Genomic DNA, 27,312 nt, shown 5'->3' with positions numbered 1-27,312 from the left:
GCATCGTTTCACGGAAGCGAGGAACCTCAATTCATGACAAAGCAGTAATTTTATTGTATTCTTTTTCGCACATACCAGGTACAAAAAGTGACGAAAAAAAAAAATAACACGAGCACGCCGGTATGTCGAGCAGACGACGGCGCGTCGAGCAGACGACAGCTCGGCGCAGCCGTTGATAACCACCGCCGTTACCGCCAAGCCGCCAAGGCACCGGCTTGGCCGGAACTTCAGAAGAAGGCGATAGCAGCGCCAATGCAAATCTCAGCTTTTTTTTTTGTTTTGTTTTGCTTCACTCTTGCCGTGGCGGCCGTGCCTCCATTGGACTCACTCCCCCTTTCTAGTACACTCTAACGGAGCGTTCGCTTGCCAAGGCTGGCGGCGTGACGTACTGCTCTCTCCTAACTTTTTCCTTCCTCTGTGGTGAAAATAACGTCTCCCCAGCTAATGTCATGAAAGAAGCAAAAACATTGTACTTCCTCCATGGCTCCATGGCTAAAGTAACGTCCCTTATCGTAGGCTAAAGCCGTACGTTCTGCCCCTAGCGACAAAAAGGGTGATTAGAACAGGCGTGATCGGCGCGATAGAGCAGAAACACGTGTGCAAAAAATTATATTTTATTGTTTATTTAAGCGGTAATGTAGTTTTTATTTGCAACTTACTTTTTGCAATCTTAAAGTTGCCGTTGCTGGTCGCGCTTCTGATGTGATGGCGTGGCCACCGCAGCGTGGCAGTGCTGACGGGTGCTGACGTATACGTATTACGGGAAGAAAGCACTCGGCCATCTTTCTCATTTTAGCGGTCTGGCGTAGTGGTTAGGTTTGACATAGCGCAATGTCCTCGCGGTACTCGCGACCTCCGAACTCTTCGCTGTTTATTAGAAATGTGCCTGATGGCACTAGGTATGTACATATTCTTTGTGCTAGACAGATTGCGGTGCATGTGTGCTGCATGGGTTAAATATGACTCCTCGCTTATTAACGGTCAGATTAGGCCCGGTCGGGGCATGGCGATTATGCCACGAGTGCTTATTGTTAATGAGGTGGTTAAATTTGAGCAGATTAGTCTGCGGACATTGGGTTGTACTTGCAGTGGGTGCCTTTATTTCAAGTGTAATTTGTACTGTTGGTGGTTTTCTACTGCATTTGCGCATGCTCGTGTTAGGCCTAGCCCTGTCTTTGTCTCGTTGCTAAAAAAAAAGTTAGCCTTATGGATCGTATTGCAGTCCTTTTTGTGTTTAATATGTTATTACATCCAGTTTGTATTGGCTTAGTGTCATGAGATTTTAGCCGTTTCGAAAATGGCAAACGTGAAGTTTAAATGGCGCGCGAAATCTTTTTAATTAGCGGTTTCCACCAGTGTTGGGTCGGTATAATGTAGCGATTTCTTCTGCTCGATTCTGTGTCCGCTGTTCACGGCTGATTGATCCCGTTGATATCGCGGGCTCTGACCACCGTCAAAGAATGGCATTTGAGTAGAAACGTTACATTATCCCGGCCCTGTTAACCGCGCTCGTATGCTTTTGCTTTGTCGTAAGGTTGCGTTTCTTTGATGTAATATGTAAGGAATGAGTTTACCCCCACGATATTTTCTCTGCTGTAGACCGGACGACCTGCGCAGTTTATTTGGTAAATATGGACCCTTAACCGATGTCTATATACCAGTGGACTACTACACTCGTAGGCCTCGGGGTTTTGCATACGTGCAATATCCTTTATGGAATGAAGTCAAGCTATGTGATTGCTTTTCCTCGTGTTCAGGCGCAACAAGCCTTCCCCGAGTGTGATCGCTTAAGCTGCGCAATAGGCGCTGTGTTTTTGAGTGTGTTGCCGCACCGCACGCGCCTTCACGTCGTGCCCTGTTCGCGCTGGGTAGAACCAGTTAAACAGGGTGCCCTGAAGCAGCGTGTGATGCTTGCTGTGCTTTTTTCTTGTGTGACTTCATGTGTCTGATTAATTTTTTTTAATTGTTCTGCCAGACGTTCAAGGTACCAAGTGTGCCAAGTAAAGTTAACTAGTAAAGATCTCCAAGATCATCTAGCACGTTGGAGAGGGCGGCGGCATACAAGCGCTTACAGAACAGCGGGCAAGAACAAGCTCTGCTTTAGGGTGGTGTGCATGAAAGTCTGGCGTGCAAGGGCAAGAGTCAAGCAAGGGTTGCGAGCATTTTGCAAAGAGACAAGCGCCGAAAGATTTTGCACAGACAAGCGTCGAAAGATTTTGCACAGAGTCAAGCGTCGAAAGATGTAAAGCCACACACACGTTGCGGGATCAGGTATAGTCGACAGTATCCTGGTGGTTCTGTTACCTTTTCTCCCCGTACTTCCCTTCATGGAGAGCTTTCCTTTTTGTGTCTATTTGTCATTGCGATTGCTGGCTTCCTTAACTGAACTACGTTTGAAGATCTCCGGGATGCTGAAGATGCCATGTATTCACTGGACCGCACCAGGTTCTATGGGCGTGAGCTCGAAATTGAGTTTGCCCAGGGAGACCGCAAAAGTAAGCTAGCATGTGCTTGTTTTTACTGTGCCTAAACTATTTCATTTTAGAACTGTTCTCCTAGTTGCTGTGGAGGGTAGACATTGCTTGTTGTACTAATTGGGCCGGCCATATGAAACTGGCGCCACTATTTATTTCCATTGAATTTTTATAACAAGTGAATGTATGTCAAGCATGCTGAATGGGTACCATTTCCTAGTTGGCTGATTTTATTGTTGACCCCTCTTGAAGGTGCTAGCGATTGTGCATCTTAAAAAAAAATTATGGGATTTTACGTGCCAAACCCGCATTCTGATTATGAGGCAAGCCGTAGTGGACTACGGAAATTTCGACCACCTGTGGTTCTTTAATGTGCACCTAAATCTAAGTACACTTGTGTTTTTGTCACCAACGAAATGCGGGCGCCGAGGCCGGCATTCGAACCTGTGACCTTGTGCTCAGTAGCCCAACACCATAGCCACTGAGCAACCATGGCAGGTAGATGGTGCATCTTAACTGCTGGTGGAAAAGCATACTGAGCAAGCAATTCTGAGAAAGCAGTGCATTCATTGTAAACCTGTCACTTGCATTATGCTGGCCACTCTCATGACATACAGTGCATTAAAATATAGCATGAGCACCGTCTCTATTGCAATGTACTGTGGTGACAAGTATTGCAGAGTGAGTGCTGTGGGCGGGGCTTCGTCTAATGCTGCTCTTTGGATCGTCGAGACGCAAGCCATTCACGCGGTTTTCAAGTTGGCCAGAGACTGCATGGTCACACACACAGCCAGCCGTTGCAAAATTGCATGAAGCACTATATTACCTTGCATATATTGCCGTTTCAACTTGCAAGACACTTTTTTTTTTTTTTCGTATGTATCTTGGTGGCAAAGCTATACTAAAAAATGTTTCTCCATGTAGTGCACATCTCGTGCGCTAATGCATATTCCAGTCACTGCAGTGCGTAAGCCGAACAAAGAATGCACAACTGCCTTTAAAGAGCATTTTAATTTTTAAAAGCTATCACTCGAACCATCGTGCAAATAGACTGCAGAGTAAAAAATTTTTCTGAAGTGGGCAATTCTTTATGAAACGAGAACAACAAAAGACCGCAGTTTCATTCCTGCTGATGTGTGGGGTGGCATTCATCCAATTATAGATCAAGTCAGTCATTTTCCTTTAGCTGGAAGAGAACTCGCTGCTTGCTTTGCCACGTGCTCCGATGTCGACCGCTCTGCATTATGAAAGCTCAGTTGACCCTCCGTAGAATGTCGATATTGCAGCCACACCCTTGTGCTTGCATTGCAATACTTAACACAGTTTTAACTACGAATTACCACTAAGCACTGTCGATTCACACGATGAGTGCTTTCACACAAATATATCGTTCTACATGTAGATAGAATGTTTGGCTTCATTTATTGACATGTAATAATTGAATTGTATTAAGACTGCAGAGTATAAAGTTTTGTTATTGTGCATTCTGCTTACAAGTGCACTCCATGAGGTTGCTCCATTTCCGCAGTATAAAACTGCTTAATCAGCATGTGCAAATATGAGATCAACTGTTGTGAGGTCTTTGTAACAGTTTCTGGGGCTAATAAACAGGTCTGCAAGGCATCAAGTAACCAATGGAGGGGACTGCCTTGTGAAGTTTATTCAGCTTGCTCACATAATCGAGGTGTATGCTAAGTGAACGGTCTTGTGAGGATAAAGAGGAACTCATTCTGCGATTGTGTTTAACATTATTCCCAGTCAGATGTAGCACTTTTGATCGAACACAATCGGGATTAACTAGGATGGAAAGTGCCCTGTGTGACTGAAGTATTAGCTTGAAAACAAGAAACTTGTTCTTCATAATTGCCGAGCTATTTTCACTGCACACAAACAAGAAAGGGGTACACCTGTGTGAAGGTGTTGCCTCTTTCCAGGCAATGATGACAGCCACTATGTCTGCATGGTGTGCCTTGAAGCATCAGAGCCAGCAATGGTAGAACCCACTGGTGTTGGCATTATCATGTGGCAGATAAATTGCCTTTGGCAGTCTGATGCCTGACTTTGCATAGGTGCAATACATATAGTTAGTACTTGTTTGTAACACTTGTATCTAGGCACTAAGGCTTGAGTTTCTTGAAAGGGTATCAACCATGCTTTTCTGTCGGCTTTGATTTTGGGTGGGGAGCACAAGATGCAATCCTCTTCTGAAGCTTGTTATTCATGCCTGCTTGGGGGAGAGGGCTTGTCAGCTATGCTAGCTGTGGCTCGGTAGAGTTATGCGTGACCTTTTGCAGCCCCATCTGAAATGAGGGGAAGAGAGCGGACACGCAGGACTCGCTCTCCTCATGGGCGTCACGAGGATCGCGGCAGGAGGCGCTCGCGCAGTCGTTCTCCGTATGCTCGAGACAGAAGCCCCAGGTGAGAAATTTTTTTATTTTGTTGTGTGTGCGTTTTTTATATAGCTAAAACTCTGCCACATTTAGGGTTTGTAGCAGGCCTGAAACCAAAAGCTTTATTAAGATATATGTGAAAAACTGAATTGCCAGAATCAATAGCATGGGGTAAAGTTCAAGTTTGAAAAGACACTTGTATCTTCTAAGGGAAACACATAACAAAGGTTATAAGATAGACAAAATGTATTGTTGTCTAATCTAAAAAAAAATTTATTGATCAGGTATTCGAGCATAGGCAGGTGTCTGAAATCCTCGAAAAGCCAAAAAGTTGAAATTACACAATGAAGAGGGGCTCTTATTCCACTACAAAAATTTTAACTGCAAGGCACTACAGCAGGGCTGCGGCTGCCAATGTTCCGGGCAGGTTTGCGTCATCGCTGCTCTGAGTAAAAGCCCGACGAAAATTGAGCACCCCAAGACTTGCTGCTGCTCACTCTTATAAAAAAATCTGGTGCAGACACCGTTGCATCGAGATCTAGGATCTTTCAAAGCGCAAACGTGCCGCTCTGGGAGGCGGCCATTTTCGCTTTCTACTTTGATGATTGTAAAAGTTCAGATCATGTTCAAACCTCAATGCCTGGCGGCAAAAAAGGCAAACTGCTTAGAAATCTAAAATATAGTTCACCTCCTCCAACTTTGCAACCTGTTTTTCTCTTTTCAAATTTTTTGATATTTTTTAGTCTTCCGAGAAGCCTTTTGTACACTTAGAATTGGTGTATACGAACGAAATTTGGCATACATACTCTTGAAGGTATGTAGAGTGCCGGTATCTACTTGAACTTTCACTGTCAGTCGTCAGTAATTACAGTAGTATCAAGTTATGTTTCAGGGAACTGAAAGAAACAATGGTTGAAGTGTCAAAATTATTTTGTCCCACTTCCAATAACTGAACACGTTTTTGACTAGATGTCGGCACTCTGTGATCTACGAAGAGCTAAATAAGCTATAGCACAATACCTTTTGTGAAAGTTTAGTGCATAAAAACGTGCCCATAAAGATAGCTATAATTTGTCATTCAGTGTAATAACTATAGCAGCTACACAAAACTAATTGCATATTTGAAATGTGCATAAAAAATCTAATTGACTGAATTTCCAAGTCTCTGGTACAAATAATAAAAAATAGGTTGTTTTGAGGAGCCTCTCCCCTTAAATAGGTGTAATCAAAGTTGGGCCTGAGCTAAAGCTTCCCCTCAAGAGGAAGCTCAAGCTTAGGGTTGACTCGCAGAGGTGCGCCTCTGATTAACGGGCATCCTGACCAAAGGTCCCAGCTGGCACCCATTTCTGTAGAACCAAGCTTTCGTTACTTCGATCCTGAATTTAGCATTTGCTGTACAATTCATGCTTGGCTGGTGATCACATATGGGCCTGACCCCAATGGCGACCACAGTGGTTATTTAAATAGCGGCAGTGTCCATCTTAGCGGTGCCTAGGGTACAGTGACACGTTATCAGTCATAGAAAACTCCTTTTTTCAGCCTGCCTCGGGATGATTCTCAAGCGAAAGCGGTAGCTCATAAGTTATGATTGCGGCATTTGCCCGATTTTAATGTGCACCCTTTCTCCCAAAGAAGCTTGTCCGAAAATTGAGTCAACTGAAAAAACCCAAACCACGCTTGCCATTAGCCATCTTGACCAGTCTCATTGCCATCGCCACCTCGGTGTTTGCATGACCACAACAAGGTGATGCTTTATCTGATTACGAAAGCACAAATAAATTGCATGACCTTGACAATGCGCTGCTTTATCTGATTACAAAAGCACATTAAAATGATTTATTTTACTTGTTAAGCTAGCAGGATATCTCAGTAGTTCCTTGCAGCACTGTGCAAGCTTCAGGACTCCTTAGCGAATAGGACAATTGAATGCCTTTCAAGATGTGTTCATCTGTGCCGCTTCATTTGCTCAGTGTTTCCTTCCCATCCTTGACAGCAGGCCTTCGCTTAAGGGGAGATGTGGGTCTTAAAACCAATTTTGTTAATTTTAGTGTGAACGGGATGATATTTAACAGTATTGTTCAGTTCTTTCTGCTGATTGCAAATATATAATTAGATTTTGTATATCTTCATTAGAACAAATGATGCAAAGTTTTTTGATGCAAAGTTTTTAATACAGAAATTCAATCAATTTCTTACGGGACTTTTCAAAAACTTAATTTTGTCAAAAGGAAAAACAAAGTATATGGCCGGAACGCCAGAGAGTAGCTCTAGCCGGTGATGCTATTTTTATTGTTCTCAGTGCAATTATAATGCAAAAATAACAGATGTAAACATAATTCAAATATTTCTGCTAATTTTCGTTTGTATTTAGTGGCATTTAAAATTTAGCCGGCAGCTTTAGAAATAAATAAATAGCATCACCGGCTAGATCCATTCGACACAAATATATTGATACCAAACATTTTGCTGGTACTTCGAAAGAACATATGAAGATCCCCCGTAAGGCAGTGTGCGGTGTCCAAAAAAATGAAGCTGAGAAAAATGAGTTTGAACTTTCAGTTCACTGCAACTTTTAATGGGCTAACAATATGGCAATATTAATTGCACCACCATGTAGCCCTGTCTTTCAGCAACAAGTTCATGACATATATATGGCCATTTTGCAAAAATAACATTGAGATATTGGTTGCAAAATCATGCATAGTCATTGAAAGCAATGCCAGAAAGCTAGCACCATGAGCTTCACATTCCTATTTTAGTTCCTTGTTGAACAGAAGGCACACAAATGGCATCCCTATGCAAATAAAGTTGTGCAGAGTTCATGGCCACAACAAAATATGTCCTTTCCACAAAGTTTACGGCTACAACAAAAAATTGGGATCAAATCCCAGTGGTGGTCGCCACATTTCAATGGAGCTGAAATGCAAGAAACTTCATGTGCTTGTGTTGTAGCGCTTTCCAAGTGGTCAAAATTGGTCCACAATCAAATCACAGTTTTGGAACGTAAAATCCCAGAATTTAAATTGTAAAAAAAATTTATATCTCTTGCACACTCTCACAATTGTGCATTCAGCAAAAGGTCACACCTATACCTATAAATGCCCAAGACTGTAGGCAGAGTCTGTTGGTGGCTTGTGCCTCTTTGCAAGCTTGTTTATCAAAGCATTTCTGTTTTTGTGATCCTTGTTGGACATGTGAACCTCCGACGATCCTTTCGCGCTTGCCACACGTGGAGCACTCCAGCACAAGCTTGGCACAGAGCCCGTACTCCTTGGCGGGGTCCTTCGAAAGCATCAGCGTTTTCTTGGCGCACACGGGACACGGCATAAGTCCAAAAAAGTATTGCACCACGGATAAATCCACGATCGCAAGTTCCGTTCCGCTGTCGCTGACGTCCTCCTTCGTGTCAACACCCAGCAGCTCCAACTTTCGCTCCGTTGCAGACTGCGACGCCGGGTGCGTTTTCGCCTTATCGGCGATCGCTGCGCGCTTGCTTCTTTCTTCGGCCGTGAAGAAAACGGTATCTACACGGTCTGCGCCAACACGCGAGGCGTGGGTGGACGAAGTGTTGATGCTAGACGTACTGGATTGCAGCTCGGAACTCGATCCGGCAGAATCTTCAGGCAGACCAGCAGCCGGCAACTCCGGGTACACGACAAGCTTATCCGTCTTCTATCGCGCATTCCACGGCCGCCATCGCGCCTTGCCGAACGCTTGACGCGTAGTATTCTTCAGACGACGATCTCCTCCAGCCATTCAGGCAGCGAAAAAGACACTTCATCGAACGTTGTCGAGAAGCGAGCGGCGCGATGAAACCAGAGACAAACACGCAGCGCGCACGAGAGCGACCAGCCTGTCGGGAACGCGGGAATCGGCACTCAAACGGCGCTGGACCAATAGGAGCGAGGCGCGCGGGGGGCGTGCGTGCTTTGGCCAATCAGCGGCACGGGCGCATCCTTCAGAAATGACGCGATAGCGTCGGTTCCTCCTCACCTACGCCATTTTGAACCGACGCAAAATACGCACAAAGAAAGCAGTTTCCAAACAAGCTCAAAATGGCGCCCGCCGGCCAACGCGTTCGCAAATGACGACGGCGCAAAGTTCGAACATTTTTGGCGATTTTTTGCTAATTCCGCGGCCACCGTGGCCCGTATAAGTGTGTTTTTTTATTTTCCGATTAAATTTAGGTTCTAGATTTCGCGGAGGGATTCTTGAATGTATAAACGTAGCGAAAACGCACTTTTCCGAAAATAGACTTTTTTGCGATTTTTTGTCATTTCAAGACCCGAGTCTCCCCTTAAGGGAGGACACGGCTCATTGCGGCGAAAAAAATCTATTTTCTTAAAATGAAATTTTCAACATCTACAGCTAATATTCCTTTATTTAATTCACCAAGTTTCAAATCTTGCAGAAGAGTATTTCATCCGCAATATCAATTCATAACATCACTGTGAGCTGAACTCGCAAAAACAGCCCTTTCTATTGCGGCGCATAGCTCTTCTATGTGCGCGGTCGCAGCCATCTTGGTCTTGTTGGAAAGAGGAGCCTTCCTTTAAATTCCCACCAAAAGTGACTCCGTCGGTTTGTCAGTGACGTTGAAATCCAGGGAGAAAAGGCCCAAACGCACAATCCGATTCGTTGACTAGCGCACGTGATTAAAAACGTGTTGTGGTTGGCTGCGCGAGGTTTCCGTCATCTTCTCCACTCCGCAGGCGACGCGACCGCGCGTCATTCTCAGTCGTAGGTTTGTGACAAGTGCACAACTATGTCAGATTCACCGGGGAAGTTAGCCACAAGGCACAAGTTTGGCAAAAAGAAGAGATCAGCTTATAACTTTCAGAAGTGCTCTATTCCTTAGGAAAACATCGAGAATAGCCCGCCGCAAACTGCAAATGATGCCGAAGTAGGCCTAGCCAGCTCACCGAGTGAAATTGTTAGAGAGCAGCCGCGTTCGGTGTGACACTGCAATGTTGCAACATGCGGATTTGCTACAGACGGAAAATAATGCCCAAAAAAACTTCAAAGTTCTTGCTTCAACGCCAGCAACAAAATGGAAGTTGGATTCCCTCACTATGGCTTCCCTCACTATGGCTGGCCCCTGTTGCGGCTGCACCATTTGATGCCGAGGTAGGCTTCTCTATAGTTAATTTAGACTCCATGAACGAACTAATGTCATTTGTGAAGTGCAAGGTGTGTGGAGGTAGCGCCACAGTAGGCAAAAACGAATGAGAATATGGCCTTGCCATAATGATCACGTGCGCGTGCTGTAGCGATAACGCGTCGGCGTGGAGCTCGTCCTGCGTGAACGGTAACCAGAAGAGCAACCTGTTGGTTGTGAAAGTCCTTGCCGCGCATGCGATGTAAGCCACCGGGAATTGGCAAAAGGCACTAAACGATGCTTTTGCCACAATGAACATCCATCCTTTTCACACCAAAACATGGCAGAGGTATGTGAAAAGGAAGTTGGCACCCGCGGTGGGACTTGCGGCCGAGAAGCAGACATTAGAGTGTTTTAGTTGAGCATGTTTACGCTCCGCTAAGCAGTTAAGCGTGAATGCGCATGCGCCGTCCGCTTACCCGTAAGCGGGATAACGGAGCGAGGAACACATTCCGCTTAGAAGCTGCCTGAGCGGAGCGTGCCGTGCAGCACTTTGGCTAGCGTTGGCGTCAGAATGGATTGGGTTGGATGCAGAAAGCAAGCGCGCTGGCTAACACGCGGCGTTCCCCAAGACGGTGCTTTACTTTCCATTGGATAAAATGGACCGGTAACGCATTACAAGCGCACGTCTAGATACTTCATGGAGAAATAACTTATATATGTACATATGTACGTTTTACTGTATAAGAGTGACCATGAAGTGTTATTATTTTCTTTCATTACCCTGAATTTAGCCAGGGGGCACTGCAACTACGAACGGTCCGCTACGCTAAACGAATAACTAAAACTGGAAAATCGCCCGCCACTCCGCTGTGGCTTAGTGGGGCAGCTCGGAGCGGAGCGTACCGTAAGGACGCTCGACTAAAACACTGTTATGTGCGCACAATTCGTTTGGCAACTGTACGACGAACTGGAGCTTGGAAATCCGGGAAATATTGCCGTATCATGTGACTGGTCCTGGCGTGGCCACTCGACTCACATTGGCATAGGTGCTGTCATAGAGCTGTTTATGGGGCTAGTTATCGACTATGTGGTGCTTAGCAACTTCTGCTCTGGTCAGAAAAACACCTCTAAGTGCATGTATACATTTCAGTGGACTACAAACCATGTACAGAAACGTATGGGCACAAGCTTGCGAAACCTTATTACAAAGCATAAGGGACCTGGGTTGGAGAGTCTTGGTGGTAAAGACAAACTGACTGCCGACTTAGTCACAAAGCTGCCACGATACTATGGCTGGCCCCTGAAGACTCGCACAAGGGTGATGTGCAGCGAATGACAAGGGTAGTGATGGCCACTTATCACCACACATGGCTTGGTAGCAGACCACAGCTACTCATGGTGCTGGCAAAATGCAGCAAGGGCAGCCCATAAGCACCGCTACAATTTGCCTCCACATGTGTGTGAAGCCCTGTTGCCAATTTATGAGCACATGCCTAGTAAAAAGCTCTTTGAGCGGGGCCTACGGGGCAGCAGTGCCCTGATATGGGCACTGGCTCCAAAGGAACTGCATGCTTCACCGTGCAAGCCAACGCTGGCTGCGAGACAACCTCTGCAGCAATATTGAAAGAGCTGCACCTTAACTCTAGAATACCAAGCATGAAATGCATGGTGAAGGACCGCTGCCGCGCAGTTGGAGCCGCAAACAAGCGCAAGACCATTACGGACATGCAGAATGCTTTCAGAAAATGTCATTTGGGTGGCCCTAGTTAAAGTGACTACATTCCTAGTCGCTTTTAGCCACTTTCACTGCGAAATAGTTCACAATTTTTTCTCCAATTTGGATTAGAAGCGAATTTTTTTTTTTCTCATTTTCTCAAAACGCCAATTTTTGACTTGCCGATTTGCGGCAACGATATTTGCATTCATGGCAGGTAGAGGCATAATTTTTGTTGCGGCTCGTAGCTGAGTACAAAGCACACAATGGTAGGAACAGATTCATTAATATTGATAGAAAAAGATGAATCTCTACACTTTCTCAGCAGTTCCTTGCTGCCTCCTTAGCTAGTAGCAATAGTGAACGCACTTATAATAGGCGAGGCGTAAATTTGCAAAGGCTTCCAGAGGTCATGCTCCAGTTTCTTGTAGTATGTGAAAGTGCATCTGTCATATTCATCTATAAATGACTAGTGCCAACCTTGTTCAGAATTGACCTGTAATAAGAGCCCTTCTTACTGCGTTTAAGGGGGGACGCGGGTTTTACATCGCGAAAAATGGCGGAAAAAGAAAGTTTCCGAAAATTGCGTTTCCAGTTTCTATAACTATTTCTATCCGACTCTGAAATATCATCCATATAAACCACGTAGAAGTGCTCTAGAAAAAATTGTTTTATCAGCTAAAGTGGCGAAAAATTTCGTGGAGATCAAGAAAGAACAGAGTTATTCACGCCACAATATCTCCGGAACGGCGCGCCCGAGCACCGCCATCTTGATCTCGTTGGAAAGCTCATTTCTCCGTCTTCGAATTGGCTGCTTCAGCGATGTCCTCCATACAGTAACAAGCGCACAAAAAGCAAATGATTTAAGGTCGTGCCGGAGTCTGCGATTGGCCACGCCCGGCACGTGACTCCAGTGCAGTTCGCCATTGGTCTCGCACTCGCGTCGTCTGGTCGGCTCTTTGCACCTCGTGAGTCTGAACGTCTCCCCTCACTGTAATCTCGACGTGGGAAAACGGGCGTTACACGGACATCGCAGTAGCATGGCCGATCCCTATGCTTGTGGACGTTTCAGACTCGCGGCTAAGCATTCAGAGCATCGGCAACGCGGACTTCGCTACCAAAATTCACGCGTGGCATCCTCGGACATGCGGCTAAGCCTTTCAGCACTCTGCGTTTTCTCGGACACGCGGCTAAACATTTCGCGCATAGGGAGTCTCCGACTCGGCGATCATGCACATCGCGCGCGGACTTCTCGGACCTTCACCTAATCATTTTGTGCATTGGCACCGACTGCGCGAACAAAAGCATCGAGTGTCGACTCCTTGGACTGCGCAGCTAGGAATTTCGCGCGTTCATGCACATCGTGCGCGGACTTCTCGGGCCCTCACCTGATCATTTTGTGCATCGGCGCCTCCGACTGCGCGAACAAGAGCATCGAGTGTCGACTCCTCGGACTGCGCGGCTAGGCATTTCGCGCGTCGGCACCTCGGACCCGCAACCAAGCATATTGCGCATTCACTCTATGATCATATTGTCACGATAGCTCGTAACAATATCTATCATACCACCCCCCCCCCTTCATAAAGAGAACCTCATCATGAGCTCTGTTCACTAGGCCCCTTGGGCTGGCTCATCTGGCTGCAGAAGTGATCGAGGCATCATACAAAAGTAAATTCTGAAAAGCACCTAGCAGCTGCATATCTATAACTGGCTCTCTGATCCTAAGTTCCAAAGCCATTGTTAGGTGAAGATGATTTGGAAGGCTACTTACACTCGGAGCCTTCATTCAGTAACATGGTCAATTCTACATGAAAAAAATGCCTCACTGATTGTTTTGGAGACTGCTATCAATCAGGCAGTGTGCAGGTACAACGCTGAACTATATTCATGCCCACACAGAGTTCTGCATCTCGGTTTGAAACCAGGCACCATGCTCTTTGTCGAGAATGGTTCCTAATAAAGTTTCTTGTGCTAGTTCAGTGGCCAGTGTGCTATTATATTGAGTGTGCAGTCACACATTTAGTATGGCCATTCTAACAGAACAGAGCTTCAAAACTGTGCCATTTGTATTGCTGTAGATTCACTTCAGCGAAGGCTACATTTGTTTGAAACTTCAAATGCGTTCATTTCAGTTGGATGTTTTTGCACACCGTACTCAGCCTTACAGGTGTTTTGTCTGGGTTGTCTTTGGCCTAAAATGACAAGGGTGGTACCATTTTATTCGTATGAAAATGATCTGGGAGGTGATGCTATTTTTATTACTCTTGCACCGTCATGAAAATTACATTCAGGTATAGTACTCGCTGCTAATTATAAAAAATGTTCATAATGAATGCAAAATTGTTTTCTTGTCCGTCAAATGCTTCCAAATGAATAAAAATAGCATCACCCCCTACAGTGGGACTTTAGCAATAGTGTCATGCAGTTAGTTTTTCCTTTAGCAAGAAGGAATCGTCAAAAAGCCCCGTAACGAGTTTGAAATTAATTTGACTTCAGACCTCAATAGTTTTTGAACTGCTACAGCTATCAAAAATCTAATTACAGATCTGAAATCTGCACAAAAATTCCCCAGACAGTGGAGTTTATTAGATTCACCCAAAAATAAGAAAGAAATTTAGGACCCACGTCCCCGCTTAAGGGAGGACACGGGTCTTAGAGATAAAAACATTGTGGAAAACTTTTTTGACAGTATTATTTTTTGGATTCTACAGTGTCTGATGTATTACCTCAAATTTTCACTCATCTTGGAAAAATATTTTGGTCGTAATGGCATTTTATCACGTCGGCAAGCTGTATTTTTCCGTGACGCAGCAAGGGCCTTTTTCCGTGACGCAGCCATCTTGGTCTTGTTTGAAAGAGGCGCACTTCTCATTTAATTGTTGCCCCACAGCTGCCCCACTGAATGATTATGAAGAAAGCGCCCACAAAAAAGTTGTCCTGATGCGCAATATTTTTCGCCGACTGAGACGTGACTGTAAGCATGCCATGACATTGGCAGATTTTGCTGTCTGCTTGGGTGTGCGAAGCTTGGCACAAAACGATGCTAAATTCGGTTTGCTACAAGCCATAAACTCTGCAGACAGACTTAAGAAACGAGGAGTGGTACTTTCGAAAGCGCAGTATCTCTAGATGATGCCAGCAATAGTGCTACCCGTGCTGAGCGCCGCCGAAGCCTCCCCCATAACAGTGGAATAGGCTTAGCGAATGAAAGTGGTTCTGGCAGTGGCCGGTGTTCGTGCAGCATTCCAGTGAAACTGCTAAAGCCCGATGATTTGGAGAAAGGAAAGAAGGCTCAAGAAACTTTGCTTCAACGCCTCTTGCAAAGCGAAAACCTGGATTTTCTCGCTCGTGCTGTTGCAGCCGCAGCTGGCTCGGATACAATGGAGACGCGCTTCGTTATTGTGTGCTTTGATTCTATAAATGCTCTGCTGTCTTGTGTATAGTGCAAGTTGTGGTGCGGCAGTGGTCAAAGATGAGATTGAGTGCGGTATTGCCATAGTCATCTCGTGTGCAATCTGTGTGGAGCGCGTGAACAGTGGCCAAGCGTGCACCTCGTTGCTCGTGAACAATCACGCTGTGCACGAAATGCAGAGCACCGGTTATTGGCAAGCGGCAGTGAATGACATTTTTTGCCGATATAAGATCTCGTGCGGCATCACCGACCGAACGTGCAACCCATTTGGCGTGAACAATCTCGCTGCATGCGGAAGGCCGGGTATCGGTAATCGGTAAACACTTTTTTTTTTTTTTTTTCAATAGCAATTGTTTCACACCAGGGCATACATGCTGGGGCATACTAGCCTGTTTCAACTTGTAACATGTAAATACTTATGATAATCCTGAATAAATTGAGCTGTCCGTTTTTGTCAAGGCAAACTTTTCGCTCAGCCTGCTTGTTCGTGGCAACAATGTCTGGGACCCCTATTTTGCTATATGAAGCTAAATGCATAAGGTTTGAAGTGCTGCGAGCAGATTAAAATGGGGCTTACTAGTCAATTCTGAATATTAAACAGCTTTTACTGTAGCATTCAGTAAAGTTTCTTTTTTCTCATTTTTCTCAAAACATGGTTTTTGGTCACTTGTTTGCTGCATCAGTATCTTTGGACCTAGGACAGCTAGTTTTTTTTTTTTTTCTTTGCAGCACAAACCTAAATGTGTTAAGAAAGCAAAGCTGACAGCACAATTTTCATTTTCAGCTCGAATATTCTTATTTGCACATGTTCTTATTATTGATACTGTGAACATAGAACTTCCGTGGGGTGTAAAATGGCAAAACTTTCAAATGTGTTTGCAGTGTTATCCCCATGCACTGTAGTATCCACCTATGTTTGCAACTTTTCCTTTAGCAGGTAAATTTTCATTGTTTCAGCAAACAAGAAGGTAATTATTATTTTTGCAACTACTATGTATATGAAAAATACAACGACATTTAAAATAAACAAGAACTCAATGAGCATATGCAAGAAATTGATTTCTCAATAACCTATGTCCCCCTCTTAAAAAAAAACCTCGGTGAGGAAGTGGGTGTTCCCGTCCTTAAACACCTCTAATGGTGCCAGCAGAACTGTTACCGCCGTGGAAATGGCGAATGCGACTCATAATGTTTAGGTGTAATGAAACGTGCTCCAGATGTGCACTATCGAGAGCTTCAGTTGCATTGCCCGGAGTAAGAGGCACTGAAGGCAAAGTCGGTGTGGACTGTTTACATACCATTCCAGAAACATTGCAATGCTTGTTTTGTGCCAAGAAAAGACTTAGTTTACGAGAAAATTGCATCTAAAGGGTTTGAATACCTTTTTTGAAATTCAGTCTCCCACCATTCAACCGGGGGAGTGGTGACGTTACATACGCCATCACCACCCTTTGCTGCTGTCGGCGAGTAAACAGCACCCGACAGATGGTGGTACCGAGCCAAGAGAGTGGTGTATTCGCTGCTGCTTTTTGGTCAACTGGTCAAGGATGTCTTTTGCAACGAGTAGTTCAGTACTGGTGACAGAATTTAACTGGGAATACTTTTGTCATCGGGCAAGTGCTTGAATGTCTCGGGGGAGTCTAATCATGTCCTGCATTTACCTCAATTTCTCTATTAGTAAGGCTCTGTTCGCAATAATATTGATGTCTTAGATCTTCTCAAGCACTAATTTATCACTTTAGCTTGACTCCCTTTAAGTGTTGTCAAAGTTTTACAATCGCTACAAAAACCGAAAAATCCAGCACTAAATGAGTTCTGTTCACTGCTCTGCAATACATATGCACCTAACCAACAGGTTGTCATATGTTCAGTGCCTGGGCACAGGTGTATCGGGGTGTCTACTAACCGGGAATTCTGAGGTATTTTGAATAGTCTGGAAATACCCAGGAAAAACGTGGGATATTTGTGCTATCAGGGAAAATTAGTGGTAATTTTATTGAAAGGGAACGAAAGTCGCGCTAATGCTGGCTCGAGTAACAGGAATGTGTAGCCTTTGAGGCTTCCCGTGAAGCGTGTTGTAATATACCAGGCAGCCCTGAAAAGACCGTGCTGTAATAAAGGGGTGCTTAGTGAACACAAAGGAAACATATGCGTGCTGCTTTTATTGTGTACACAAGTGTCATCATTTTACAGGCAGCCACGAAGAGGTACATGCACATGAGTTCTTGTAATGCTCTACGTGATGACAAGAGCCTATGGGGACATCGGGACATATTTGTCCCACTTTTTACCCACATGCTCGTCTGCTCTGATTTAACGTGAAACATACCTACTCAGAATCGCACCTGTACTGCTTCAGACTGAGTGATCCATCTCAAAGAATAACCAAAATAGTTTCCTTGGATGCGGAGCAATAGATTCTTTTCACATGTTTCAATAGAAGCTTCCGAAAAGCTTTAATGGTCGCGTGTCACAACCACATCCATGGGTTAATCTTTGCAGGCGAAGCCGCAGGCACTCTTACAGCAGGTCTCGATCTCGTTCAAGGTCACGGGACAGGAGGAGGCAGAGTTACTCACCCCGGAGGTAAGGCATAAGCCTGCTATTTGCTGCACTTCCTGTCTGCTTTGGTAGTCGGCATAGGGAAAAAAAAAAAAGTTGCGGTCAGACCCTGCTTTAATGCAATTTTTGCAGTGTCAAGCTTTACAATTTACCATGCGAGAAACACCATTGAAAACCGTGTGTGCTTTGCCACATATAAAAACTGCCACCAATGACTACAGTGAAATCTGGACATAACGAAATCATTTGATAATTAAAGTATTGCATTGCAAACACAAATTTGTGTTAAAAACAGAATTCGAAGAAAATCTACGTGCATTTGCAAATAGTAGTCAAAACCACTTGAAACAATATTCAAATGCCAAGAAATGGGACAAAAAAAATACAGTAAAACCTATTTGGAGCGTTGCTAGTTTTAGCAATACTCGCGTGTAGCAATGAGCAGCCGTGGCAGGGAGAACTTGATGCAGTGCTGCCAACTCTAGGGATTTATGGCTTGTGCAGGGGTAAATGGAAATTTCTCTAAATGTACAGAAATTTTGCATTGAGATATTGAAACGGTGGGATTGCTCAGAAAGACTGTTTCGATTTCAATCACCACAAGTTACCTTCTCAATAGCATGTGAAATCTGCCTATAGGCGGAGCAGCCATGGACAAGAGTCCCAGTGGTCATGTGTGTGGCAGTGTTGCTTTATGCAGTGGTGGTCCAACTGTGCAAAAGTTGGGTATTTTCACTGCAATGAAACATTTTCAGTAGGGTTATGCAACTACAGTCAATGACCGATTTTTCAGGCATGCCCGATAATTCAGGTGCCTTCTTGGCACCGCCATGGTACCCCGCAGTGTCAATGTATACGAATGTCTGAAATTTCAGACACAAAAACCCTTTGCCATTCAATTTTCTGGACTTCTTGCCATGACCACAGGTCCGAAACAGTATTGATCGAAGCACCACCACTGCCATGTTGATATTTACCCCAAAAACTATGTTCGTGTTGGAATAGAGTACGGCCCTAAATCTGTGTTACCATATCGCCATTGGTATTTCAAAATGTATGCCTCGCACCCGCTTCGAGCCTAGCTGCCGTAGCTTCCTCTATGTTCTGTATAGTATGTGTGCTTCGGTTAGTCGCGTCTGCTTCCCGATTTCTGCGCCTGCTCTATCGGCATGGAAGTGCTGACTGCGAAGACATGCCGTGTATTTATCATGATGCCGCAATTTTAAGAAAAGTGATCATGTGTGCGGAAACGGGCAGAAATCGGGGTTGCATCATGGGCAAGTTTGGAGTTCCCGAAACTTGCCTGCGGGACTAGCGCAAGCAGGAGAGGTGCTCTAATTCAGCAGCGGCTGCCTAGGCACGGCCGCTATCTTAAATCTGCGATGGTGAGTCTACGCATCTAGGTGCACCACACTGTGTTCTTGTCACTTAGTTCACATTGAAGCAAGAGGCTGCACAAAGGTCAATTCGCTCGCTCCTGCTAACGCACTTTGATAAGTTCCCGTGGTGATTGAGTGAGACTTGTTCATGTTTGCTTGTGCCCATATTACACCATGCTTGTTAAGGGGAGACGTAGGTTCTAAAACCAATTTCGTAAATTTTAGTGTGAACTGGATGTTATTTAACAGTATTGTTCAGTTCTTCTGCTGATTGCAAGTTCAGTTGATTTCTTGCAGGACTTTTCAAAAACTTCACTTTGTCAAAAGCAAAAACAATGTATGCGGCCAGAACGCCTGAGAGTAGCTTTAGCCAGTGATGCTATTTTTATTGTTCTCAGTGCACTTATAATGCAAAAAAAAAACATGTAAACATAGTTGCAATATTTTTGCTAATTTTCATTCGTATTTAGTGGCAATTAAAATTTAGCCGGCGACTTTAGAAATAAATAGCATGACCGGCTAGATTCGTTCGACAGAAATATACTGACACTAAACATTTTGCTGGTACAGTCACCGACCGTTTATTCGGACCTCACGGGGACTGCGGAAATGTCTGAATAAACAGGTGTCCGAAAAAGCAGATTAAGAAAAAAAAATGAAATCCTTTATTTCCACGCACTTACTTGGGCTCAACAGTAGGCTTGAAGAAATCGTGAATGCGCTGTTGCACGCTGTTCCGTTTACGCGCAATCAGATAAGCCTGAATCTCAGAGAGGGTTGTACGGTCACTGAAGGCCGCTGAAAGCACAGTCACTGCTTGTACACGCTCCGCATGCGACGGCAGCGTAGCACATGGTGCGTCATCTTACGACTCAGTCTTCGTCCGGGGGTGCAGCAGAAACCTGCACCACCGTCTAGTTCTGCGCATGTCAGTACAGCAGTATCAGCACCTGTGAAACTGTCAAATGAGACGGTGTCCGGAATCGCAATGCAACCACTGCGCAGGTCTTGGCAGAACATTTTCCGCAACAGTAGGGAGCACATCGGAAGGCATCAAATCTTAGGCCTCCCGGCACCCGCTTGCCGGCATTCCCCAGCGCAGTCTGCGCGGGCACTGTCGGCGCCATTAGACACTTGAAGCGATGTTTCCGTATGCCGCGTTGCATCACCGGAACCTCGACACAGTGCACAAAGCAAACACCACCAAGCCGACACCAGTCACACAAACGAAATACGTGGCCTACTCGCAGCGTCGTGCACGAAGAAACAAATCAGCTGCTGAATTGTCTTGACATGGCTTACTAAGCTGAAACCGGAACGGCTGTAGAGCGACTCTATCTAACCAGCCAGAAACGATGATGATGAGCGGCAATTTGCAGTAGCGCCACTTCGTGGGGCAGCAAGGAGACTCCGTTCAAAACAAAAAGGGTGTTCAGCAAGTCGAACCATGCACCGGTCAGAGTTGGTGCATGGTGCTCTCGATCGAGTTGGCTCAAGGAGTGTCCGAAAAATCAGATGAGAGGTTGCAAGGTGTCCGAACTTTCGGCAGTTGTTATACATTATGGTCTATAGGGAGAATGGCGGTGCCGCGAAGCAGACCGAATAATCGAGCATGTCTGAATTTTTGGAGTCCGGAAAATCAGTTGGTGCCTGTATGTCCTTTCCACAGTTTATGGCTACAACAAAAAATCTGGATCAAATCCCAGTGGGGGTCGCCACATTTCAATGGAGCCAAAATGCAAAAAAGTTATGTGGTTGTCTTGTAGCGCTTCCAAGTGGTCAAAATTGATCCAGAATCATATCATGGTTTTGGAATGTAAAATCCCAAAATTCAAATTTTATAAAGAAATGTATCTCTTGCACACTCGCACAATTGTGCATTCAGCACAGGTCACACCTAGACCTATAAAAGCCCAGGACTGTAGGCAGTTTGTTGCAGGCTTTTGCCTTTTTGCAAGCTTGTTTGTCAAAGCATTTCTGTTTGTGTGATCCCTGTTGGACATGTGAAGCCTCCGACGGTCCTTTTGCGCATGCCACATGTGGAGCACTACAGCACAAGCTTGGCACAGAGCCTGTGCTCCTTGGTGGGGTCCTTCGAAAGCATCAGCGTTTTCTTGCCGCACACAGGCCATCCAAAGTCCAAGAAAGTCTTGTACCACAGATAAATCCACGTTTCAGACCATAAATATTTCGAAAACGGTATTCTCGGAATTTTGCACGTTCCAAATCAATATTTCAGTCGTACTATAAATTTTTAGCACCAGTGTGGGCTAAATGAGCCAGTTTTCATGACAATTCGCTTATTCCACGGCGTGTGACGACCCCTGCAGTCATTCAGTCACGCCGACCCATATACTTGCATATAGCACATTAAATTACATTTTACCTGTAAATTTCATTCCTGTATAACAATATCAATACAGTCGCCGACCGATTTTCCAGACTAAAAATTCGGACATGCCCGATTATTCGGTCAGCTTCGTGGCACCGCCATTCTCCCCATAGACCATAATGTATAACTGCCGAAAGTTCGGACACCTTGCAACCTCTCGTCTGATTTTTCGGACACTTTTTGAGCCAACTCTGTCAAGAGCACCATGCACAGACTCTGACCGGTGTATGGTTCGACTTGCTGAACGCCATTTTTGTTTTGAACGGAGCTTTCTTGCTGCCCCACGAAGTGGCGCTACTGGAAATCCCCGCTCATCATCATCGTTTCTGCCTGGTTCGATAGAGTGGCTCTGCAGCAGTTCCGGTTTCAGCTTAGTAAGCCATGTCAAGACAATCCAGCAGCTGATTTGTTTTTAGCGCAAGACGCTGCGAGGGCCGCGTTTTTCGTTTGTGCGACTGGTGTCGGCACGGTGGTGTTTGCTTTGTGTGCTGTGTCGAGGTTTCGGTAATCCAACGCGGCATACGTAAACATCGCGTCAAGGGTCTAATGGCGCCGACAGTGCCCGCGCAGACTGCGCTGGAGAATGCCGGCAAGCGGGTGCCGGGAGGCCTAAGACTTGTCGCCTTTCGATGTGCTCCCGACTGACGTGGAAAATGTTCTGCCAAGACCTGCGCAGTGGTTGCATTGCGATTCCGGACACCGTCTCATTTGACAGTTTCATAGGTACTGACACTGCTGTATTGACATGCGCAGAACTCGACGACGGCAAGATCATTCGTCAGGTTTCTGCTGCACCGCCGTACGATTCTCTCCGAGATTCAGGCTTATCTGATTGCACGTAAACGGAACAGCGTGCAACGGCGCATTCACGATTTCTTCCAAGCCTACTGCCGAGCCCGAATAAGTGCATGGAAATAAAGGATTTCATTTTTTTTTTTTTTTTTTTTCTTAATCTGCTTTTTCGGACACCTGTTTATTCGGACATTTTCGCAGTCCCCGTGAGGTCCGAATAAACGGTCGGCGACTGTAATGGTATTGCTAGGGCACAGGTCTGCCAATACTATTGCTAATGCTTTTGTTTTTGCCAGCCTATTTAGAATTGTGTAGTGAAAGTTAATACTGTATTTACTTGCATAATGATCACACTTTTCTGTCAAAAAAATTGATGCAAATTCAGGGGTGCAATCATTACGCAGGTTAAATTTCCGCAAAAAAACTTTTTTCATCCCGTATTTGCTGCGGGTTGACGACGGGTCAACAAACACGCAGCTGTTGCTGGAACAGTGCGAGACACCAAAGCAAAAATGGCAGCTATCAGAGTAAGCCAAACGCACTGAAGGTGATTTTTTTTTCTTCTCGTGAGTGCATTACATGCATTGAAAAAGTTTCTTCCGTATCAGTAATAAATATCGGGAAAGCTTGCGCCAATAACGTAGCCATGTCCACATTGAGGGGACAGAAACAGATATGACGTGCTTAGCTGCTAGTGAGATAGGAACACAAGGCAGGCATGCTGCAAAAACTGCAGCATTTGTCTTCGCTACTATCCTAGTACGGCATGTTTCTGCTAGTGCGGGCAAATATCTTAGCCGTGTTACAAGCGTCTGCGTATGAATAGGTTACTTCTAACATGTCAGTCTAAACGTGGCTACCATCGTTGCCACTCGTGATTTGTTGCATGCCCACGAGTGCAGACGAGAGGAACCGAAAGGCACCTTTGTAGCTGTTGACCACAAACATTATAAAGCCTACAAATAATAAAGCCAAGGCAAGTTCGGTCTTCACTTTTTTGCATGGAAGTGTGGAAAGTGATGAAAGGAATGAGATGGGGCATCTGCTTAAAAAAATCTCTGGTGCGTGCAGACCGCTTGGTATGTCTTGAGTCGTTTGCATAGCATTCAACAGACGGTCAACACAATCATCATTAGCTAGACTTGGCACACAACATATAGCTTCTGCAAGTTCGGGGTGCAGTCATTACGCGGAAAAGAAAAAATTGAAATTTTGGCGACAAAATTCAGGGGTGCGATCGTTTGCAAGTAAATACAGTATATAACCGAAACTGCCCGTTGCTTTGCAGAGAACTCAGTTAAGTTAGAATCAGGTGTGCCGCGCCCGTCTCACTCTCAGTCCCCATTAATGTTTTAGTCTAACTTGTGCGCAACCAAGTACGTTGAACCAGTGCAGTGCAAAAGAGATATTTCTAAATGTGGTAGACGTAGCTTATCGTGCAACTGTGCGTATTGCACAATTGCTAAATCTCACGGCGGGGGCAATCGTATGCAAAATTAAGTGAAATTTTGCATTTTCTTTTGTTTGGCATGTAATTAGAGCAGGGTTGCATAAGATTTAAGTTTAGCGTGAATGAAGAAGGGCTGTATACCGGGATGGCTCATAAAATGCTTGTTCTGAACAATGATGCTAGAAATAGTGTATCATTTCATAAGAGAACTGAAGTACGCTTATATGCCTGGGACCCATTCAAGTACTGTTCTGACTTTGTTTTATGGATGTACGGCTTTAATACTTCCTTATGTCCTTCGGACATTTGGTGCAGTCTGGGCTAGGACCAAAATATCACTGCTTGACTCTGTGCTGCCCACATTGGCACGTAGTTATGCAGGCAGTCCAAACATCTAATGGTGCACTATAAGATGTTCGACATTTTGGAAGTTTCCGCCGAAACCATCGCACATTTTAATGTGTCCAACAGGATCTCGTTACAACGAACTTGCGGGACTGATGAATTTAATTAGTTAATTTTAAGAATTGTAGTGCTGCAAAACCAATATTTTCATGTCAGTAATGTAACACCCATACATTACATACCTTTGCAGTGTGTTCGTACATAAATAATACGCAAGAACGCTGGGCACAGTTTTAACTACAATTTCTTGCTTGAAGAAGTCCGTAATCTTCTGGCAAGTAGACAGCAAGTGCTGCAGGACGAATGCCTCCACATCCTCGACCTTCCTCTGAATGTCATCGGGGATATCTTTACAGCGCCCGAGAAATGATAGCATCTTTTCAATAAAAACTAAGATATCCGAGCTGGACACAGTCTCTTCCTCTTCTTATGTTGATCCAGTGTCGGCATCGTCCTCGTCGCTACTGCTTGCTCGCGCACTTTATTCACGATGTCTTAGTTGGTGAGCTCCGCGGATGTAGCTGTCAATGTAATCATCAAAGGTAACCGCTGTGTCAGCGGGGAGCTTCTCGGTAAGCTCATTCCACAGTTCTGGATTGAGCTCCTCTGTGACAGTCCTGCCTTTCGCCAGCAGTTGCTGATCATGCCTGCCTTCGCGTTCCACCATGACCCTGTAAGCATTTCTGCAGCTTGACGGATGTTTACCTGTGTGGGCAGCTTCAGTCGAATATTGATCAGGAGGCGGTGCGCAAGACTCTTCCGAAATTCGACATTCACACATCTGATGATGCCCTCGTCCGAAGGTTAGAGCACAATTCGGAGGCATAAATTCAACTTGCACATTGCTCAATCGCACGTTCATGATATGCGCCGAGCAGTTGTTAACGATGAGAATTTTTCTGTCTTCATTGTGTCGTTGATCTGCTGCAGCCACTGAGTGAACAATTCTCGCGTTGTCCACGCTTCTTTGTTGGCTTGGTAGCTGCAAGACTAGACATTTTTCAAGCAGTGCGGCTTAGCAGACTTGCCAACAACTAGCAGCTTAAGTTTTTCTGTGCCCGTGGAGTTGCAGCAGAACAGAACCGATACTCGGAGACATGATTTCTTTCTGCCCTTGCACCTGTCACCTTTGAAGTTCATTGTTTTATCGGGGAACAACTGATAAAAGAATGCCGTTGAAAACGTCGTCTGGAGAGACACTTTATGATCTCTTGGAAGCGCTCGTTCCGCCAGGCAACCACGCTCTTGGCATCTGCTGCCTTTTCTTCGCCCCGCAATGCCGTTCTTTTGCCAGAAGCGGGAAAGCCATCCGGCACTTGCATCGAAACTGCAGATGTCCAAGGTGGCCGCGAATTGTAGCGCCTTCTCTTGAATAATTGGGCCTGGCAAGGGCACATAGTTTTGTCCGGCATCCTTAAACCACGTGAGGACGGCGTCGTTGACGTTCTGGCAGTTGCCATGCCACAAGCGTTTTCTTGAGGGAGCCAGCTGCGACTCGATGCAATTTCATGATCTTTTCCCGATCCTTGAGCATCGTAGCCATTGTCAATGGGGAAATATCGGGCTCCCTGCACAGGTTGACTTGCTTTCTTCCAGCATTCGGCTGCGTCAAAATATCCACTTTTTGTTTAAGCGAAAACTGGCGTCGGTTCTTTTTAACGCGGATGCCAAGAGAACTCATTGTCAGCAAAGCGAGCACACAACACAATCGCAGCACCGGTAACTTCGCAGCTCCTGCCGATTGCTGTGAACATGGTGACGCTAGGCCTACGACGTAGTCGGAGAGTCCGAACATTTCCATACGTGATGCTGCTGGGGCTGTACCCATTGAAATGGGTTCCCCAGCGCATGGCTGCTGCGGATGATGACGTGTAAGCCTCAGGGATTCGGTATGAAAACATGAACGGCACTTAGCACTAACAAAGCATCTTGGTGATTATGGGATTAAATATACGTTAGAAATTCGTGGGGCTTCAGATTTTTTACATTGAGCATATAGGCATTTTGGCGGGGATATAAAAAAATCGTAAATCTGAAAAGTTAGTTAATGCGGTGTTCACAGTAATGAGATTTTACTGTACATAGCTTGGAAGTGCGTAGCTAGGTTGTCTAGCGTTTGAGATTTCTTTACGTTATGGACACTATACTTGATATTTTTCTTGTAATTTAGGTGCCATTTTTGAGCCCTTTGCTCGTGCCAGGGTTTAGCGACATCATACCCGGTAAAGCGTATGAATAAGGACCATATCTGTGGCGTTCTGTAACTGTGTGCTTTAGGTCACTGACACGAGCTGAGTTGGTGTGAGCATGTCTTTCTTCTAGGGGTGTGCAAATATTTGAATAACAAATAGAATGTTGCCTTATTCCGTTTGGTCTTCGAATCTAATAGTTGCTATTCGTACATCTGAATATTGTAGTTTTCAAATATTTCATGTTGCCTACTAAGATAAATTTAATCCTGGCATCCATAAGGCATCACGCATGAGAAGTTGTGTAGTGAAGCGCTCACCATTAAATGCCGAGTATGCAAACAACCTGCCTATTTGCCTCTAATGCTCTATTTGTGCTTTTAATAACACTCCATGACGTGCAGTGTAATCACAAACTTGTTAATGGGAGTGTGCTGGGATGTGAATATCAATAATTAGAATGGCAGTTTATTATTAAAGTATTCTATTCGGTCCTGACAATTACTGTTCATCCACGCCTACTCTTTTCATATCATTTTTGCAAGCTTCCAAGGCTGCATTGTATTCGGTAATTTTTCAGATCAAGGTCTTACAGCAGGTCCCGATCTCGCTCCCAGTCATCGCATCTTGGCAGCAAGGGCAAAAGCCGGGACAGATCACCTTACGAGATCATCGATGAAAGCCGGGGAGAAAAGTCTCGAAGCAAATCACCGGAGTGACGACTTAGCTGCCTTGTTCCAATGAATTCAGTTGTGCTGGACTGTTTTCATTATCCACCCTCTCAAATTATAGTGGAAATACTTCCATTTCTCTATAGCACCTCAGATTTCACTTGTGCTGGAAACAAACTGCAATCTTGCTTCTGCTTTAGTCCTGTCCTTCAACCTTTGCTGTCGCATCATTTTTTGGTAGAAGTGCAGTTTCAGTACGAGATTTTTTTTTTCCAACATGTTATGTACAAAATTTCATTGTCCTTGGCTTACATTCTTATGTCAGAACAGTATGCACACCTGTGTAAATATGTTGTCCCTATTAAAGTTCATGACAAACAA

General features: G+C 45.0%; 1 protein-coding gene across 1 annotated transcript; it reads left to right on the top strand.

The window, feature by feature from the left end:
• The first annotated feature begins 769 nt into the window (after positions 1-769).
• LOC126545452 (serine/arginine-rich splicing factor 12-like) lies at positions 770-27,312 on the top strand. Its single transcript, XM_050193334.3, has 6 exons — positions 770-899; positions 1,600-1,704; positions 2,392-2,495; positions 4,769-4,892; positions 17,594-17,677; positions 26,841-27,312. The coding sequence occupies exons 1-6, from the start codon at positions 832-834 to the stop codon at positions 26,977-26,979; spliced, it is 624 nt and encodes a 207-aa protein (XP_050049291.1). The 5' UTR covers positions 770-831; the 3' UTR covers positions 26,980-27,312.

Source organism: Dermacentor andersoni, chromosome 1 (assembly GCF_023375885.2).
Source record: "Dermacentor andersoni chromosome 1, qqDerAnde1_hic_scaffold, whole genome shotgun sequence".
NCBI classification, from domain to species: Eukaryota; Metazoa; Arthropoda; class Arachnida; order Ixodida; family Ixodidae; genus Dermacentor; species Dermacentor andersoni.
The sequence above is the reverse complement of the archived record's forward strand: the minus strand, read 5'-3'. Positions and strand labels throughout refer to the sequence as shown.